We start from the raw sequence: 20527 nt of genomic DNA on the forward strand, positions 1-20527 counted from the left end.
TGACACTGTAGCTCAAGTGGTAGAGCGCTAGCCTTGAGCTGAAGAGCTGAGGGACAGCGCCCAGGCTCAGAGTACAAGCCCCATGACCGACCAAAAAACAAAAACAAAAACAAAAACAAAAAACAAAAAAAAAGTACCAACATTTCCTGTGTTTTGCCTAGAAAACCCAGTTCATGACACCCAAGCAAGGCCATCATGGTATCTGGCATCTAAGTCAGATATCCAGCATTTAATTCAGATATCCCTTTGGAATACACAGAGAAGCAGAAAAGAGCTAGAGAAAAGACACTCACCCTCTGCATCTTCTGGCCGAGTAAGGTCGATGACTCCTGGGCCCAGCTTTCCATCTTCGCTTGACTTTCCTGTTAACTGAGGCCCCAAATTCTCAAAGCGTGTTCTTTCCTAGGGGAAGAATAACCAGAGGCTTAATCAAAATTCCAAAGCAGCTACTTTTGTCTTCTACTTTCTGTCTTACTTCATGGGCAAAACCTGAATTTGCAGACTTTCTTTCCTTTTCTTCCTTAAAACCTTAATGCAGACTTTCTTCTTTCTTTCTTTCTTTCTTTCCTTCCTTCCTTCCTTCCTTCCTTCCTTTCTTCCTTTCTTTCTTTCTTTCTTTCTTTTCTTTCTTTCTTTCTCTCTCTCTTTCTTTCTTCCTTTCTTTATTTTCTTTGCTTGCTTATCCTCCCTCCCTCCCTCCTTTCTTCCTTTCCTTTCCTTCCTTCCTTCCTTTCCTTTCCTTCCTTCCTTCCTTTCCCTTCCTTCCTTCCTTCCTTCCTTCCTTCCTTCCTTCCTTCCTTCCTTCCTTCCTTTCCTTCCTTCCTTCCTTCCTTCCTTCTTTCCTTCCTTCCTTCCTTTCTTCCTCTTTAGCCACAGTAACAGTTTCAGTGTTTTGGTAGTTAACTGGAGAAAAGAGTGTCATGAATTTTTCTGCTGGACTCTCGTGGACTTTTCTTCCTGGGCAGGCTTTGAACTGTGATTCTCAGATCTCAGGCTCCTCCTCAGCTAGAATTACAGGCATGAGCCACCAGATCCTAGGCTGCAGACATCATTCGAAGAAAACATATGGGGATATTCTGCTAAGGCCTGAATGTGGCACTTACTCAGTGCTGACAGCATGGAGAACACAGTACCTGTAAGGAAAGGAAATGTGTGGAGGAAACCCGCCAGAGTGGCTCCAGTAATCTATAAAGAAAGTTGAACCAAAAATGCAAAAGCTTGAAGGAGTAGTTCCTGTTCAAATATACTGCTAAATTTATGGGAGAGGAAATTTTACATTTACAGATCAGAGCTTGTATTGGTATTCCTGGGAAAATACGAATTCAAATTTTATGCACCAGGATGTCAAAAACAAATAATATTTCAAGCGAGTAGACTAGATAATAGCATCACTGCTACTGTTTTGCCCACTGGTTTTAACTGTGTCTTTCTGGAATCTGAAAAGGAGGACATCACTTCTAGCCAGCCCAGGAGCTAGGAAAGTTAAAATACCCTGCTGCTTTAGGAGGGAAACCCAAAGCAGTTTGCCTGTTCACCAGACCTTCTAGAAGCAGGCATTGGAGGCTCTGCTGAATGGGGCTCTGCTGCTGTCTGGATCCATAGCAGAGGGCTCACTGACCATCGTTAATATGGTGTTCTTGTCTGCAGGAACACAGCACGTGTCCCCCTCTCGCCTGCTTGTTACTCTCCAGACTCAAACTTGGCTTTGTGTGATGCTTATGAATGAATGAAACCTTGTTGTTCATTACTATGAAACAATATTAAATGTCATGTCAGCTTGAATTTACAGACATGAAATAGCAGCTTCCAGCTCCGGGAATGGCTTCTGCATGTTATACTTAATGCATAATGCAGCAGCGGAGTGCTGATTGCTGTGCAGTCTATTGTTCAATGACCTAGTTCTGTACTGAGCACGTTCAGCATTCGATAGAAGCACTCTGAGTGTTCTCTTCTGTAAGATGTTTAGAAACTTGGAAATATTCTTAAGGAGCAACATACAATTACTTGATAGAGACTCTGCCTCATTTGTACAGCCGCACTACATTTGTGCTTTCTAATATGATTATTTCTTTGAATATCATTATATTTCTATAATTAATTCCCTTCAGTCAAATTGGGCAGGAAGTCCTCCAGTTTCCCTTCATCCTGGAATATGTTGAAGTCTGCGTTGGAGGAAAATGCAGTATAAACCTCGCTTTAATCTCGCACCATTTCTATGAAAGATCTGCCACAAAAATTATAACCATGAATTTCTCTAACTGGGTAATACTAACTCGTTTCAGTAGCAATATGTTGGGAAACCTCTGAAATACGACACTTATAAAAGACAGGCTGAAAATAAAAACCAAATTAAGTATGGCTCCCTAATATCTTCTTCTATGAAAACACTGCCATACAAGAACAAATTAACCCAGATGCAGGACACACAAAAAAGCAACCACAAGCCTCGTGGGAGTTTCACACATTGTCAGGGAAAGGACAGCTGCTTTTAATCAGCCAATTTCTATCTGTGAGTAGCACTTTGGGTTGTCACGATGTAAAGAAAAGGAATTAAAGTGAAGATGAGTAGTGGGGGGGGAGGGGGGGAGGAAGCAACATATTCAACCTTTGTTTTTATTACATTGTTTCCCATTTCAAATATTTGCATGTGAATGCTCCCCCCCCCCCCCCCGCGTTAAATGCAAAAGGGAGTTCTGATATGACACCTGCAATCCTCTTACAAGAACAACCTTCAACTATATTTTCCTGGTGGGGGGAGGCAACTTTCTGTGAAAATCAACAGACTATGCCATCTATCAATATGCAGATTTCAAGTATCTTTCTAGTCATTCATTCTCTTTGATTTTACTGGAAAAAAATATTCTCAGTAAAAATAAAAATAAATAAATAAATGAATAAAGTTCCTGAAAGGATATCAATATTTTGACAAGGAAATAGAAGAGGGAAAATTAGATGCCATGGTTTGTAAAAATCCTAAGACAACAAAGCTTACAAGATGATAATATCTTTTCCCTTATAAAAATGAAGTGCACTCACAATTCAGGAGTATCAGCTTGTTTTTAATCATAACAAAAACCACTCAGAGCATTCAACAGCACATTCATGTCTTTGAAGTCATACATTTTTTTTACTTCATTGAAAAAAAAATCCTCTGCAAAGATACTTTCCCTATAAAATATCAATATTTTGATAGAATCGAAGACAAGGAAGAATATCTCATGAAATACTTGTTAAGTAGGCAGAAAATAAATCAATGATAAAAATTGTTTGGGGCAGTAGGTTGCATCTTATATTTGAGAATATTAAGCACTGTGTTTGAGATTAAAGAGGGACCCGGCAAAGCCATGCCCTTTCATATAAATTTCTACCTAGTCTCCCAGAAGATTTCCTTCTTTCCTTCAAAGAATAGTTCAGAATATTTATTTGTCAGCCACATAACCATAAGATAAGAGACTGATGTCTACAGGTTAGGTCTGGGCAGCTGAGTTAAGCAAAGATTTTACAGTGAGATTGAACATGACCCAAGGAACTACAGAATGTGGACATGGGCACAAAGAAGAATGAAAATATATAAACTCCTGGCCATAAAATGCCAATAGGTATGCCCCGATGTGCAGCAAATACAGACAGTATGTGGCAAGCCCTTAAGTTCCAAACTCCTCACATACTTGTACTAGCCCTTCACAATGCAGGTAGAATATTTTATAGATTATATGAGTAAAACACCTTACTGCTAATTTAATCCTACCACCCTGGAAAATACCTTTCCTTATGTTGACAGAGGAATGTGTGTTTTCCATGCAGCAATGGGACCAGATACTTACTGTGCACTGTCAGTCACAAACATACAGGCAACATAAAAGTTATTGAAAAAAAATTAAAGTCAGCTCTGCTGTGTTGTAGGATGGTGGGCTCTCTAAGTGCTTTGAAATTATGATGTATGAGGTAGATGTTGCATATTAAATAAAGATATTTAAATGATAAAGCCCCCTTTAGTGAGAGCTGATGAATGTTAAATGTTACAAGCCACAAGATGGTAGCATCCATCATCTTCACATATTATCACAGTCAATGACGGGCAGCCTCACTGATGACAGATAGACTGCTGCATTATTATCCCTTATTTCCAGAGTCACTGAACAAACCATTCAACTCCTCCAGCATTATTTTTAACTTTGCATTAAATTAGCAACTTTTCCTTTTCATCCCTGGCAAGACTGATCAATTACATCTTTGCATCAGTGGAGAGAGAGTGGGGGGGGGAGGGAGAGGAAAAGAGAGAGTGAGAGAGGCAGAGAGACAGAGAGAGGCAGAGAGACAGAGAGAGACAGAGAGAGAGAGAGAGAGAGAGAGAGACAGAGAAAGAGTGAATATGAATTTGGAGTAACTAAAAGACCAGAGGTTTGTTTTCATCTAGGGAAAAAAAATCAACTTCCTCTTGCTGGCAACAAATGTAAAATTGTGATCTTGGGAAAGAACAGCAATGAAACAGTAAGCACACAATAATGGCTTTTCTTTGCACTTAGATAAAAGCTGAATTTTTGATGTGCACAGTATATTTTAATAAAATTTTATATACTATGTTTTATACACTTATTGGCTATTCCATAATAATGTGTGTGCTAACAGTAAAATTGCTCTTAAATTTATGTGCGTTATTTATACGTTCCCACGTAACAATGCTTTTTGTTGTAAAAAATATTCTGTTTATTAATGTAACTTTACAACCACTGCATCCAAGATCCGTGGTAAATTAATGACATTTTTATTATTTTATAGTGTCATTAAATTTTTACTGATCACTCCATCAAACAGAGGCAGTAAAGGCCATAATGTAAACTGGGACACTTAGATCAGGCAGCAGGAAGACATTCCATATAGTCTGAAGAAAACTGCTAGCCATAAATGATATTTATACCATCTTTAAGCATGTGAGAATACTTGGATAAGTTTGGCAAAACTGTTTCAGTAGTAGAGTGGATTGTGTACTTAAATAACAGTTTGCTTGCCAGTGAGACAAGCCTTTTTCAAACCCTATGCAAGATGACTGATCATATTCATTCTCTTCAAAAAAAACCCATGAAATATAATGATATACTAGGCACCTTTCCTCTGGGTTGCCAAGACCTAACTAGCCCACCCTGTACACAGGCCTTCCCAACAAAAGTGGCACATGCTGAGAGAAATCTTTTGTGTGTTGCCTTAACAAACAAATTGATTCCATTTTAAGTAGGCATGCCTAGGCAATGATGTGATATATTTTATTCCAATGGTCTGAATGAGAGGCACTTTACTACCCTTTATTTCAAAGCTCATTTCTAAACAATGTCTGAATATGGAGTCATTCATTGCAGGCATACAACATACAACTGGGGGCCATTACCTACATCACTGTTAAAATCAGCCAAAAAAAATATCATTATCTTGAGTTATTTTCATATGTAAAATACATTATAATTAGGATGCTCACTGATTGTTAAATAAAAATTTTAATGTGTGTTATTAACTAATTTCAAATATTCTATGTATATAGAAGACAGTAAATAGAACATTCTATGCTCATATAATCACAAATTTAGTAGCAACTATATCCTACATGGAAAATCTGGTATGATTCTCTTATATAAATAAGAATTTTGTTGTTACTTACACAAATACATATTTACTAAAAAAAAGCCTTTAAAAATCTTTTGGATTTGTAATCATTTGGAATTTTTCATGAAAGATTAATACTGTAGCACCATCAATCATGTTCTTTTTATGTACTCCTAAAGCAGTGTTTTCTAAGAGAAAAAAACCAAATGCATATGCCTTGAAATTTCTAGCCAGGTGCTCATACCTGTAATCTTAGTACTTAAGAGGCTGAGATCTGAGGATCGTGGTTCAAAGCCAGCCCAGGCAGGAAAGTTCATGAGATTCTTATTTCCAATAAACCACTCAAAAACTGGAAATGGCACTGTGCCTCAACTGGTAGAATGGTAGCCTTTAGCAAAGGACCACAATGACAGCGGTCTGGCCCTGAGTTCAGACCCCATGAAGGGGGGGAAAAGAAGAAGAAGAAGAAAAGAAGAAGAAGAAGAGAAGAAGAAGAAGAAGAAGAAGAAGAAGAAGAAGAAGAAGAAGAAGAAGAAGAAGAAGAAGAAGAAGAAGAAGAAGAAGAAGAAGAAGAAGAGGAAGAAGAGGAAGAAGAGGAGGAAGAGGAGGAAGAGGAGGAAGAGGAGGAAGAGGAGGAAGAGGAGGAAGAGGAGGAAGAGGAGGAAGAGGAGGAAGAGGAAGAAGAAGAAGAAGAGGAAGAAGAAGAAGAAGAAGAAGAAGAAGAAGAAGAAGAAGAAGAAGAAGAAGAAGAAGAAGAAGAAGAAGAAGAAGAAGAAGAAGAAGAAGAAGAAGAAGAGGAAGAAGAAGAGGAAGAAGACGAGGAAGAAGACGAAGAGGAAGAAGAAGAAGAGGAAGAAGAAGAAGAGGAAGAAGAAGAAGAGGAAGAAGAAGAAGAAATTTCCTGAGGCTACACAATATTCTGAGATAGTCTATCCTTTAAATTTCTACTATGCCTAAATTTATTGAGTGCTTGCTGAATTAAGTCTTGTTTTCACCCCAGCTCCAAGCAGCAATCTTTTGACTTTTGACTACCACTTGCATCCTGGAGTGGATTCCAGGAAAATGCTTTTCTAAACTAAAAGTAAAGGATAAGCAGCTTTCTCCTTTTTCCAACTTCCTTCCAGCTCAGTGTTTACATCAATGCCAACTGGCCAATAACAGTACAAGTCTCACTGCTTTCCTTATCTTTCTCTGCCTAGTCAACCATCCAGTCTTGCTTATTTGAATTCAGCAGAGCCTTTTGGCCCCTCCTTCAGAGCTCTGCTGACTGACATCACTAACCCCCCAGCACAAGCCTTCAGGCTTGCACACCTATCTCACTCTTGCAGCTGCCTCTGTAGTCTGACTGATCCTTGGTGCGGCCCTCCCAGCCCATCTCCTCACACTGCTTCCTCACCCCATGTGGTTAATTCCACACCCTCCTAGTTTCTGCCGCATCTTATCCTCCCCTGGCTTTCCAGTTCCTTCATTTGCTGCTCTACCTGCTCTGTTTTAAACTTAGTTTTCTTTTTTATTTTTCTTTTTATTTTTTTTTATTGTGAAAATACTGTACAGAGGGGTTACAATTACATGGGCAAGATAGTGAGTACATTTCTTATCAAGCATTGTAGCCTCCTCCTTTGTTTACCCTTCCCATCCCTTCCCAGCCTCCCTCCCCCCCAATCCTCCCTGCACCCCCCCCACTTGTAAAGTTCGTCTTTGACATGACAACTTGTACTTCTCATTGTTGCAATGGGTCCACCTGTATCCTTATTTAAACGACTTGTTTTTCCCCTTCCCCTCCACAAATTATACCAACATCAAATACAGTGAAAGCAGGGGTTATACTGTGGGGGAGGGACATACAAAGCAACAAAGAAATAATCCTATAATTGCGTTAGAAACAAATGCATGAAAGAAAAAAAACATTTAAAATACATATCTTAGGGTTCATTTTCCTAACATCACCTTATCTGACCTTTTCTGCTTGACTCATACATATACTAGATATTGCAAATAAGGGAAACCATGGGACCTATGTTTCTTTGGGCCTGGCTTACTTCACTTAATATATTTTTTTCAAGTCTTTCCATTTCCTAACAAATGGGGCAATGTCATTCTTTCTGATGGAGGCATAGAATTCCATTGTGTATATATACCACATTTTCTTGATCCATTCATCTACTGAGGGGCATCTGGGTTGTTTCCAGATCTTAGCTATGGTAAATAATGCTGCAATAAACATAGTTGTGCTGGTAGCTTTAGTGTGGTCTTGTTTGTAAACATTTGGGTAAATGCCCAAAAGTGGGACTGCTGGGTCATAGGGGAGCTCTATGTGGAATCTTTTGAGGAATAAACTTAGTTTTCTTTATTTCTTCTCTCATACATCTTCTGCTCAGGGCATACAGTGACAATCTTCTAATAATAGTACCAAGATCCTTCCTTGCTCACGGTTGCTGAGTATGCTTTCGTATCTCTTCTTTCTAAGTCATATTCAGATTGAAAAACTCAAGTTTTCTATGAACTCTATAACCTTATGAATATTCCCACTTTCTGATATGCCAAAATTCTTAAGTCTTCCCTACATAATAAGCCCCTAGTTGCACACTATGTTAAAGAACCAGAGCTGGGTTCATATATACTTGCCAAGTCTTTCTCAACACGTTAGATGCCAGGGGTTACATCTTGGACCTTTTCTAGGTATCTTACACAGCATTTAGTATTAGTGTCCATAGGTACTTGCAGATTTATATAAGGCCACATGATTTATTCACTCATATAAATAAAAAATACCCCGTGCAAGCAAATGTCAAAACTGAGCTAGAATTATCAGTTTTCTAACATTTCAAGTTTGTGATGAGATGTTTAGATTTACCATTCCTCATTATCATGGTGATGCTTCTTCAAGCAATGATATAATCAAAATAAGGACATTCAGAAAAACATTAAATAGTTTATAAAAGAAAGAACTAGACAGCATTTAAAGAACACAATAGAAAAATGCATTCATTTCTACAGCTTAATATGAATTTAACCCTGGAATTTCTGCAGGTAAATACTTGCATCTTTGCAAGGCCTTTGTAACACACTGGCAACAAAACGCATCACTTACCACAAATGCTTGGCTTATTAAGCAGTACACATTTCATAATAAATTATTTTGTTCTGTTTGTTTTGTTTGGGAAGCAGGACAATATTAAGCAGAAAGTCGGACAGTACTCTCTGACTCTGGCTGACTTGCTTTCATTTCTTTCTCTGGACATAGCTTGCCATCGTGCAATTCTCAAGAGCTATCATTAGACCATATGATATGGTTTCCTTTTCATTGACTTGCCAAACTCTATTGCTTGAGTATTCTAATTTTATATCCTTTGGATTTACTTTTAATAATTTAATGAAGAGTAAAAACTATAGGCTTTACACGGGACAGTAACCATATGTACTTTTTAAAAGGTGATTCTTTTTGGAGGAGGAAGTGATTTTAGAGGCTCTGCGATTTATTTGTTTAATGGTGTCAGTAATCATGATAATAACGATTCTGGCCTGCAGAAACAAAGTTCATTGTTGAATTTCATTGTTAAATAACATTTTGTGAGTTACCTACAAAATTTTCTAGCTCCACATGATTCTTTAACATCAAAATCACACTAAGACTCATGAATGTGTTAAGGCCTAAGTTTTCAATTGTATTTCTCACACTGTACCAGCACACATTGGAGTAGTAGCATACCTTGGAGTAGTCAAAGGATGAGTGTCTCTAATGTTACTGCATAGTCTAGGCACTCTACGTGCTAAATCTTGGTAAAGTAATTTTCCTTTCTTCTTTTATTTTAATTTTATCTTGAACTAAAATAAAATTTCTGATATGTTTGAAAAGCAGGGAGATATAAATGAATAAAAGGTAGATAAATACAAAGGAAAGCATATAAGTCTGTTAAACAGTAGTGTGATCTCCTGTTCAGGATTAGGCATATGCTGAAATATAGGAAATCTGCCTGTTTTTCTTTATAGGAAGAAGAATGTTACTTGTAGTCTCAACCTCCCCTTAAAAAAATTCCTCTCACGGGGCTGGGAAGGTGGCTCAGTGGTAGAGCGCTTGCCTTGCATGCATAAGGTCCTGGGTTCGATTCCTCAGCACCACATAAGCAAAAAGAAAAAAGCTGGAAGTGGCGCTGTGGCTTAAGTAGTAGAGCGCTAGCCTTGAGCTGAAGAGCTGAGGGACAGCGCCCAGGCCCAGAGTTCAGGCCCCATGACTGAACAAAAAAAAAAAAAAAAAAGAAAATTCCTCTCACCCACTTCTTACACTGTAGAGTCATCTACCATTAACATTTAACTCTGAATTAACTAAAATCACCACTCTCTTACAAAAGGTAATAGAGTAAGCTGCTAAACCAATCATGTTAATTTAATTCCTCTTGAGAAATAAGAGCATTCCTAGGAGAAATAATCTACATGAAACTACACAGAGACATAAAGCATGTGGTCAATGAGGAATATGTGAAATCATTTCATAAGAGCTTAAACATATACAAGCTTGGCAAAGATGGCTTCTAGGAGCTGAACTGTGTCTTCTCAAGATTCTTAAGTTGAAACTCTAACCTGCCCCCCCCCCCAACATCTCAGAATGTGACTATTTCTGAAGGTAAGATTTTTAAAGAAATGATCCAGTTAAATAAGGCTAATCCAGTCTGATCAGTAGGTTCTCATACAAGGAGGAAATTCTGGACATGCATTACAAATGCCTACATACAGAGAAAAGACCACATGAAGATAAGGTGTCCATCTGGAAGCCAGAGAGAGAGGCCTCAGAAGATCCAAACCTGTGCACACCTTAGGTTTTATGGAGCTTTCAAAAAACAATCTCAAATGATGTATGACTTTCAGCATCTAGAAATGGGAGAACAATATATCTGTTGTTTAAGCCACCTGGTCTCAGTATTTTGTTGTGGTACCCCCAGCAAATGATTACAATAATATCTTTTTAATTTGTCACAAAAGATTCGTTTTGCAGTTCAAAACTTATCAGGTGGTTGGGAAGGTGGCTCAGTGGTAGAGTGCTTGCCTTGCATGCATGAGGTCCTGGGTTCGATTCCTCAGCACCACATAAGCAAAAAGAAAAAAGCCAGAAGTGGCACTGTGGATCAAGTGGTAGAGTGCTAGCCTTGAGCTGAAGAGCTGAGGGACAGTGCCCAGGCCCAGAGTTCAGGCCCCATGACCGGACCCCCCACCCCCCCCAAAAAAAAAAACTTATCAGGTAACAAAACGGCAGCTTTTTAGACAGGATATCTTACTAGCTTCAGAAACAATAATGCAGGAGCTAGTAGGAGCAAGTAGTGGTTTTATCTGTTGATAACTCTATCCATTTATCTATCTTGATCTACCTACCTACCTACCATCCATCCATTCATTGCTGGTTCTTCAAAGGAAAAAAAAATCCCTTAGAGGAAAGGAAGATTTGCAAGTTTTCAAAAACCAGATGATTCATACCTTAGGTATAAACAAAATCAATAAAGACTGACATAATCTGTTCAGATCTCCTCTCAAAATGCTGATCTATGCCACTGGGCCATAAGCTACTTGGAGAAAGGACTGTCTCATGACCCTCTCCATCCCAGGTTAGCACTGTGCCCCAGACAAGCAGAGAAGCATGCAGCACATGCCTACTAAAATGAACTGATGTCTACAGAGCTTCTTGTGCATATGTTTTATGGAGCTTTCAAGAAGTGTTCTCCAATGATATATGACAAGTTTCCCTGTGGATTTGAAGAGTACACCAAACTAAGCAAGTTCTGCCCTCACAACCCTGGCAACAGCAGCATCCTGTATATTCCCACACGCTTAGACTCTTGTCACTGCCCATCACATGATAAATGATACGGTAGCATTAACTCTGAAGATATGAGACCCTTTTAGCCTTGGGAGCCACTGAATTAAATTAGTTTCATCAGGATTATAGTGCTTACTGAACCCCTTTAACTGAATGCTTTCTGTCTCATTCATATGGTTTCAATATTGTCTCAACCAATTGTAAGGTTATTTATAAGTTTGCAACTCCCAAGTAGAGTTATAAAGCATTCAGATTTAAACAAATCCAGTTGTGTGGCAGCCTAACTTCTACTTATATGTGGTTTCAACTTTTTATTCGTGTACAGGGCCATGATGCTGACTCGTTCTTAAATATTCTCTGATTAACTTTTGTTTCAGTAACAAGTTCACAAAAAGTCCCATCATAAAATTACATAAACTCTTGTTAAAACTAACACATGATTTAATAAATAGAGAATTCTATCTCAACTTAAACCACCAGTAAGGCTTTGTTATTCTAACATGTGCTATATGAAAAAAGGCATCATAATAAAATTAATGACCAGTTAGGCTAATGTCTTTGTTCACAATGGTACCTAGGGGATTCTATTAGTTCAAAATCCAGGCACTTGACTTCAGGTGTTTATTTAGTTTACAATGTATATTTTTCATTATTGTTTGGGCAAACACAGTTGTAATTTTATTCAAATTGAATATATCAAAACTATATAAAGAATGAGTACTTTTTCCCTAAAAAACTATACCTTCTATTTCAGTTTTGACTGACAAATTGCTAATTTTGAAGACTTTCCCTGAGCAATAAAAAAAAATGAGTAGAAAAATATAAAGATTCGTACAATGTGTTTGCTTTCATTTGAGACATACTGATATAGCATATCCCCAGAGATATTTTCTTATAATTAAAAAATATGCATATGCCACAGAAGTAACATATATCTTTTTTTAAGTTGGGGGAGGGGTGTCAAGAGGAAGCTTCAGTGCCAGAAAGATATGTAAAGGCATCTTCACGAAGACAGCCTGGAGACCAAGAAAGTTAGGATACTTCCCTGAAGCCCTATAGCCCACAGGTAAAAAGATCTCCAATATGCCCCCGCCTCCATGCTCTCAACTTCCTGTTCCTGCCACTAAGCGCTCTCTTGAGAGCATTGAGTTAACTTATCTCCATGGTTTCTTCCAGCCCTGAAACTTGATGATTATATGATACTTGACTTTTGCTCTTTGAGATCTACACTGCAGCACACACTAGTAAAATCACTTCACCATGTTATAAAATAATTCTGACTAATTATTCATATTCTCCAGGAAAGTACTTAAAATTAATCCATTTGTCAAACAAGCCTACCAAACTGTGGTCACAGTTGGCTGAAAAGCATGTTTGCTACTTCTGAGATTTTGTTGCATCCATATGCAAAAGCAATAGAAGGGAAGGGACACAGTGGTAGAGGAAGGCAAAGGAAGGAGACAGGAAAAAGCAGAGGACAGACATTTAAACCTGAATTTGGTGTAAAATGTATTTCCATGTTCCTAGTTTAGTGTCACTAAGGTAGCAGTACAAGTTGTACAGAATACAACCTTTTTTTGTGTGCAAGTAAAGTAACATACATGTAAAGACTGCTGGTAAGAAGAACCTTTCTTCAGAAATAAGTTGTTAACTCCTTAATATCAAGACTATGTTTTACTATAACCCCCTAAACAAGTATAATAGGTCAAAAGAAGTCAGAAATGAATTTGGAACAAAAAATAACCTATGTCTGATTGCGAAAAAAGCCATTTTTTGGTGTGTGTGTGTGTGTGTGTGTGTGTGTGTGTGTGTGTGTGTGTGTGTGTGTGTGTGTGTGTGTGTGTGTGTGTGTGTGTGTGTGTGTGTTTTGTGTGTTGTTGTTTTTGTTTTCGGTTTTGGTCCATGTCCTGAGGCTTGAACTTAGGGCCTGGGTGCTGTCCTTAAGCTTTTATGCTCAAGACTAATGTTCTACCATTGAGCTATAGCTCCACTGTTTTCAGTAGTTAATTGGAGATGAGTTTCATGAACTAGCTAGCCCAGGCTAGCTTTGAACTGTGGTCCTCAGATCTCAGCCTCCTAAGTAGCTAGGATTATAGGCATGAGCCACTGGTGCTGGGCTGGAAGAAGCCTTTTTCTCTTTTTTCTTTTGCAGGCCTTAGAGCTTGAACTCTGGGCCTGGGTGTTGTCCCTGAGCTTTGGTATTAAAGGCTAGCACTCTACTTTATCACTTAAGCCACAGCTTCACTTTCGTGTGTGTGTGTGTGCGCGCGCGCGCGCGTGTGTGTGTGTGTGTGTGTGTGGTTAATTGGAGATAAGAGTCTCATGGACTTTTCCACCCAAGTTGGCTTCGAACGTTGACCCTCTCTCAGCCCCTTGAGTAGCTAGAATTACAGGTGTGAGCCACCAGTGCCTGGATGGAAGAAGTCTTTTTAAAGATTAAGTAAAATTAAAATTTAGAAACTATGTGTTTATTTCTAAAATTAAAAAAATAATTTTGAAATTGAAAATTTTAAAATGAGTTTAAAAGAGGAGAAAATATTTTAGGAAACTCATTTAGAATAGTGCACTAATATGACAACATTACGAAGAACAAAAGATTGTGTCCGACTGTGGTGATATGTGTTAATTGTATGGTTTTTCAAAGATGTGGGAGAACTGATATCAATTACAGTATAATTACCATTACTTCCAACAGAGTTAACACGTAGTTACTACAAAATAACATACAATTAACTGGTGTCACATTGCACACCAGGCTAAATAAGATACAAATTAAAAATTCTCAAATGGTACCATAATATTCTTTTCTTAAAAATAAAATAAATTAACATTTCTTTGATAAAGTCACAGCCTTTTCAGGAATTAGTGCAATAATTTCTGAGAAAGGAAATCCAAGACATAAATTAGAAAGAATAAATTTTTAGACATGAGATGAAAAACTGCCTGGGGAGGGAGATGTATGCATCAACAAAAATTTAGATTTTATTTTAAGCTAAAGCTGTGGTAAATAAAATTAAAACCTTCCTAACATATTTCATATTTCCTAAAATGAGGAAGCTCAATGTTAAAATTGAGTTCAAAAAAACCCTTTACTTTTACTGATATCTAATAATAATAATTATTATTATTGGTGGCGGTGGTACTTTATTTAGCAAACACTGAACAAGTATCTGCTTTAGTAGTACTCCGGAGGGATAGGGAAATGAGTCAGTCTCAGTCCAGAGGGGTGCTTACACAGAATTACTGGTTGTTTGCTATGTGGAGTAGTAAATCTCGTCTCAATTTGAGCAATTTCCTTATCAGGCTGTGTACTGGAGAGACACAAAATTGTAGAGATCAGTCTGAAGAAGTAAAACTCCTTGTTGGAATGTCTCAAGTCAGCAACAATAACACAGGAAGCTTCCACACACTGCCTATGAGCAAGGGGCATGTGTGGGAACACCAACACACCAAACATGCATCTAGGTCTCATTAGGAGAGAGTGAAGATGGCAGAGTGCGACCCCGTGAAGTTGATGAGAGGACAAAGGCAGAGCACTGCTGCATTTCAAACACAGCTATAGTCTATCTGCTATATCCGTTTCAAACATCTGGGCTTCCAATTATTTATTGAACTCATGTGTAAGAGTTATTTGGGAATACGACAAACTGTTGTAGATCAGGAACGCACTAAAAGCTTCGTGAAATCTTCCAGGATTGAACTCTTGCTGAAATCCTCAACAATAAGAAAGAAACTGCTATGGGAATGTTTCCCTTCAGTAAATGCATGTAAACCATGAAGATGTTAGCATTCTAAGAATAAACATGGTAAATACCATGATAATTCGTATAGCAGACAATATTTTAGTAAGAACTTACATTTTGCATTTTATTAGGTTTAGCTTGTATCTAGATTTCCTTCCTCCCTTCCTTCCTTCTTTCCTTCTCTCCTTTCTTCTTCCTCCCTTCCTCCCTTCCTTTCCCCCTTTTTAATATGTGAAATTCAAATGCTTTTTGCTTGAGATTAAATGAGGCTAGTAACATTCATAAAAGGCTGCACATCTTGCTTGAAGGTTACATAAGTATATGCATGGAACCTCAAAGCTTTCAGGGCAGTTTGTTCCCCTATGTAGCCAATTTTCTCATTTTCCTCTGAATATAAAGCTCAGGAATAGATGTTTATTCTTGCACTTAGCTCCATGTTTTAGTCTACTGAATTCATGACCCATTTGCCGGGCTTCCAGTTAAATACAAGTTGTTGTTGTGAGGGGGTGAAACGGAACAACAATGGGTACATCCTTGTGGCATGTTATTTCCTCTTGTTCCTGCATCACTGTGACATTCCTCTGATTATTGCAGTCTCAAAAAATGTGCTGATCACTGTGTGTGTTAAGCGACAGTGGCAGCCCCAGAAGCTAATACCCTCCATAGAGTACATTATGCATGTGATGTAAATGAGGTATAAGCTCTCCAATGCATCAACCATTTGTCATCAGAGAGCCAGCAAACAGTACAAGTGCCTTTTATTCCTTCTACTGTAAGCATGAATGGCAAAATATATAAATAAATAGAAAAAGAAGATCACCTGCTCTTCACAATTGACTCTAATTGACACAAACTTGAAATTATTTCCATGTAAAGTATATTTTGTGTGTGCTTTTTACTTGTTTGTTATTGTATTAAAGGAGAAAGGGTTATCAGCCCCGTATTCAGAAATCAGAAACTGAAATAACATATGTTAAAGAGAGTTGGGACTGCTCCCACATTACTTCTCAGAAACCTAGAAGTCGGTCATCAACTCTATGCATAAACAGTTTAAATATTAAGATGATAATACCATTGGAACAGAATTTAGGATTTGGTTCATAAGTTAGAACTCAAGCTGACAACTCAAGTTTGGGAACTAAATAGTAAGTTACTTTAAAATGTAAACTGAATTCCTGGTCCAAAAGAAGTGCTTCAATAGATTTGAACAATCTCTTGAAAAATTAGAATCGGTGCGTAGGCTATAGGTAAAAATTTCTAAATGAAACAGAAGCAACACCTCCAAGGGCTCTTAGTGCTCTTGCTTCAAAAAGTAGCATGTGTTTATTCCTAAAGCTTAATAACAACATTCCTGGTTACTCTTTGTCCCCTTCCTAGGCTGGGAAAAACCTGGAAAATTAGCCAGAGCAGGATATGGGAGAGATTTGTTTATTCATTCCCAAAGATTGAATAATGATGGTTATCTAAAATGGGTTTGCAGAGTATCAGGAAAAAAACCTAATTGTTCATAGAACAAACAACTTCCTTTGTGAACAGTACAACTATCAGCTTTCAAATTTTTGTAGAATTTTTAATGGTATTTCATTAACTAATGACTTAAGAAGATCATGATTGCAAAAACTACATTTTTTAAAAAGAATGTAGTTCTTATTTAACTGCACTGCAATAGTGACACTAAGGAAAGAAAAACTGGAAAACAACCACAATCTGTGTGTTTCATTGAATAAATATAACACTATTCAAATTTATATTGTGATCAAAACTTTATTTTCCCATAGCTGAAGTGATAACCAAAAAAAGTAACAAAAATGAAAAAAAAATTGCACAGAAGATAGCCAGCCTTCCTGCTTGTACCGGGACCCAGCATGTTAAAACCTGTTATTTAAATAAGCTTCAAGTTGTGGATTGTGTTCTCTTATTGGTAATATGACATGAAGGCCTGGATTATTGGAATGCTCAGATCAAGCAAACAAATCTTAAAATAAACATAATCTATTTAGGATCTGTTTGGTTTGAAATACTAGCCTTCCCAGGAAGACCAGAAACATGTCTGTGGGCTCACACTTCTACTTTCAGAAGTAGAATTCATCGTGCATTGTTTGAAACACTCACATTCTTTGCTTTCTGGATAAACTGGTTTCACTGCAAACCAAACTCTATCTAGCATAGTTTCTATTCAAAGATAAATCACTAGTTACTATTCTCTCAAACATCACCTTTAGATAATTTTTATGTCATTAACTTAGCTTCTAATATTATAAAAGTTGGAGAAAATGATCCAAGAAAACCAATCTACACAAAGCCACATGAAATTCATTAACTCACTGTGTTTTGATCTCCTTGTATTGTGCTGATCAGTAAATCCATCTACATTTAGCTAATTCTCAGTCCTCAGCTAATTCTTTGAGGGGGAAAAAAATGAATGTTTCCTATAAACTCCAGAGATCTTGGGTACAACAGACCTGATTTACTTGAAACAGATTTCACTTCCTTTCTACAACCTCTCCTTCCCACCACCACCCACAACGATGATAAACAAAAAGTTGTTTTATTTGTAGAAAAATAGTGAAGACATGCTACTTATTTATACTGTTAGCCTACAGCAGCTTCAAGTCCACCCATTCCAATGATGCTGAAGATAAGAAGCACACAGCAAAATAGCATTTGCCTTTCTCAGCAGAAACCAGTGACTCGGTTCCTCAGTTCCCCAGTTTGACATAACACGTGCCGCTATGCTGAAATCACCTCAACTAGAAAACTCTTTCCACAAATTATCTCATTTGTAAGGCATAATCTATTGATTCTTCAGATCGTACTAAGGCTGAGTAGCATTAAAGATCCCAACACCCCACAGATAGTAGCCTATAAGACAGGTCTTCAGCTTTCAAATCTAGACTTTTTACTTTCTTCTTCTTCATTTTTTTGGGGGGGGGTCAAGTCTTAATCTATGAGCCTTGATTCAGTTCTAGTTACACCTCATGTGATTGGGAAGGCCATCATCCAGGCTGGCTTCCAAAGCTTTGCAAATCTGTTTATTTTATAAACGTAGCTTCCCAAAGCTACTGAAGTCTAAGACTTTATTGCTTGACCATCTAAATAAATAAATGAGCATTAGATTTTTGCATGACTATGTACTAGTTACCTCTCAAGTCCCCTTACTATATTACTTCCTTTGTGTATGGTAATTCCAGAGAGGTTTTGCCTCTCTGCCTCCCCCTCTCCTGTCCTCCCCCCACCCCACCCCCAACCTGACCCAGATCATCAGGTGCAAACCTGGGAGGTTCCCATGACATTGGTACTGCCAAGGACATGGGCTAGAGTCAGGAGATGCACGTATTAGACTTGAAAGCTCTGCCACAGAAAAATTCAAAAAGCACAGCTGTCTCTTGCAACTCTGAGTTTGGAGAAAAATCATCAGCGGTCAGACAGTGCACCCTAACTGCAGTGGGCTGTAAGATTGCAGTAAGAAATAGAAGGAAAGGCAGAGAGAGGCACAAAAGAAGAGGAGGAGGAGGAGAGAGAGGGGAACTCAGAGGGAACAAGGAAAGGGGGGAAATATATCTTATATATCTTGGTAATTTTCAGCAATAGAGACAGAAAAGCAGACTGCGAGCAATGGACCTATATTTTGAAGAACAGAAAACAGAGGAAGAGGCTGTGAAGCAAGGGAATTTGAGATTCTTAAAAAAAAGACTATCAGAAGTTTCTCTTTAAGTCTTTAGCCCACTTGTTGATGGGGTGGTTGTTTCTTTGAGGATTTGTTGTTGGAGGGATTTAGTTTTTTGAGTTGTAAGTATATTTTAGATATGAAGCCCTTGCCTGTCTTATGACTAGTGAGGATGTTGTCCCAATCCATGGGCTTTCTCTATTGATCTTGTTAGCTATGTCCTTTGCCATGCAGAATCTCTGCAGTTTCATGCAATCTTATTTGTCTAATCTTTTTTTGAGTTGTTGTGTTTCTGGGTCTTTATTAAGAAAATTTCAGCCTGTGCCAAGGAGCCCTAGAGTTTCTCATATTCCTTCCTGTAATGTTTTCAGGGTGTCTGCTTTGACTTCAAGGTCTTTGATCCATTTGGAGTTGATTCTGGTGCAGGGTGATATATAAGCCAGGCCCAAAGAAACGTAGGTCCCATGGTTTCCCTTATTTGCAATAACTAGTATAAGTCTAGGACAAGCAGAAAAGGTTAAAAGTTATATACATATGACCATATATGATGATGTAAAGTGAAATGAACCCCAAGATAGGGACAAAACTGTTTTTTTTTCTTGCTTGCTATTGTTTTTAATGTCTTTAAAATGTACTATGTGATTTTTTTTTTTGCTTCTTTTGTATGTGCTTCCCCTGTGGCACAACCCCTGTTTTCATTGTATTTGATTCTGGTGTCCTGCATCTTGTATATACAATTTTTCTAATTTAGGGAGGGGAAGGGAAAAGACAAAATGCTGAAACAAGGATACAGGTTGACCCGTTGTAACAATGAGATGTACAAGACACTATGTTGAAAACGAACTTTACAACTTCTGGAATGGGAGAGAGGAGTTCAGGAGGTGGGGAGGGAAGGGATGGTAAGGAAAAAACAAAGGAGGAGGTAACAACACTCGATAGGAAATATACTCATTACCTTACTCATGTAACTGTAACCCCTCTGTACACTGTTTTTACAAAAAAAAAAATCTAAAAAGAGACTTAAAATTCTTCTAAAGACTAGTAAATAACCCTGTAAATAATGCAAAATTCCCTTGCCTAAGGAAATTTCAAAGGTGCAGACAGATACGATGAAAATAAATTATTATTTTAGAATTTATAAACTGTGTCCTCTATTCCTAAACAATCATGATCAATGAATAATGCCTGAGTGTTTTAGGCTCAATGTTAGGAGGACGGAAAATAGGCCTGGACTTTCCTTTCACATAACAGTAACTCAGGCTTTACAGGAAAAAGGGCTGATATTTGAACAGAGTCTTATCACATGAATACTCAGTGTTTTGGCTTTTGTTTTTAATATGCAATGGAGGATAAAAACAAGACACTAAAAATCCTACCTCACAGGATTTTGGTAAATTTCAAATGAGACTCTGTCTAAGGTCACTATGATCAGAGAAGTCTTAAGAATAGCAAGGGATCTTTTTTTCTCTGTGGTGCAAGAGATAGAACCCAGGGTTTTTCTTATCATAGTAAGCATTCTGCAACTGAGACATATCCCCAGCCCTAGAAAGTTCTTAACAAGACTATGGAACCTAAGAGTTCACTAAAAATGTTTCTTTCAATGTGTTCCCATTTTACGGGTGGAAAAATTGAGATCAATTTTATTGCTGCTGTTTTACCATCAACATATGGAAGGAGATGCCCAGAATTTATAATTTCTCTTTTCACAAAAGTCAT

At 37.8% G+C, this 20527-nt stretch overlaps 1 protein-coding gene across 1 annotated transcript in view; it reads right to left on the bottom strand.

Annotated features, from left to right (window-relative positions):
* The window catches only part of LOC138825062 (transcription factor SOX-6-like), a 237682-nt gene that overhangs the window by 45743 nt on the left and 171412 nt on the right, over positions 1-20527 (bottom strand). The window contains exon 11 of the mRNA XM_070019448.1: positions 294-402. Within this exon, the coding sequence (XP_069875549.1) occupies positions 294-402 (109 nt within the window). The remainder of the gene's footprint in view (positions 1-293; positions 403-20527) is intronic.

The sequence above is a fragment of the Dipodomys merriami genome, unplaced genomic scaffold (genome assembly GCF_024711535.1).
Source record: "Dipodomys merriami isolate MVZ:Mamm:240054 unplaced genomic scaffold, mDipMer1.0.p SCAF_133, whole genome shotgun sequence".
Taxonomy (NCBI): Eukaryota; Metazoa; Chordata; class Mammalia; order Rodentia; family Heteromyidae; genus Dipodomys; species Dipodomys merriami.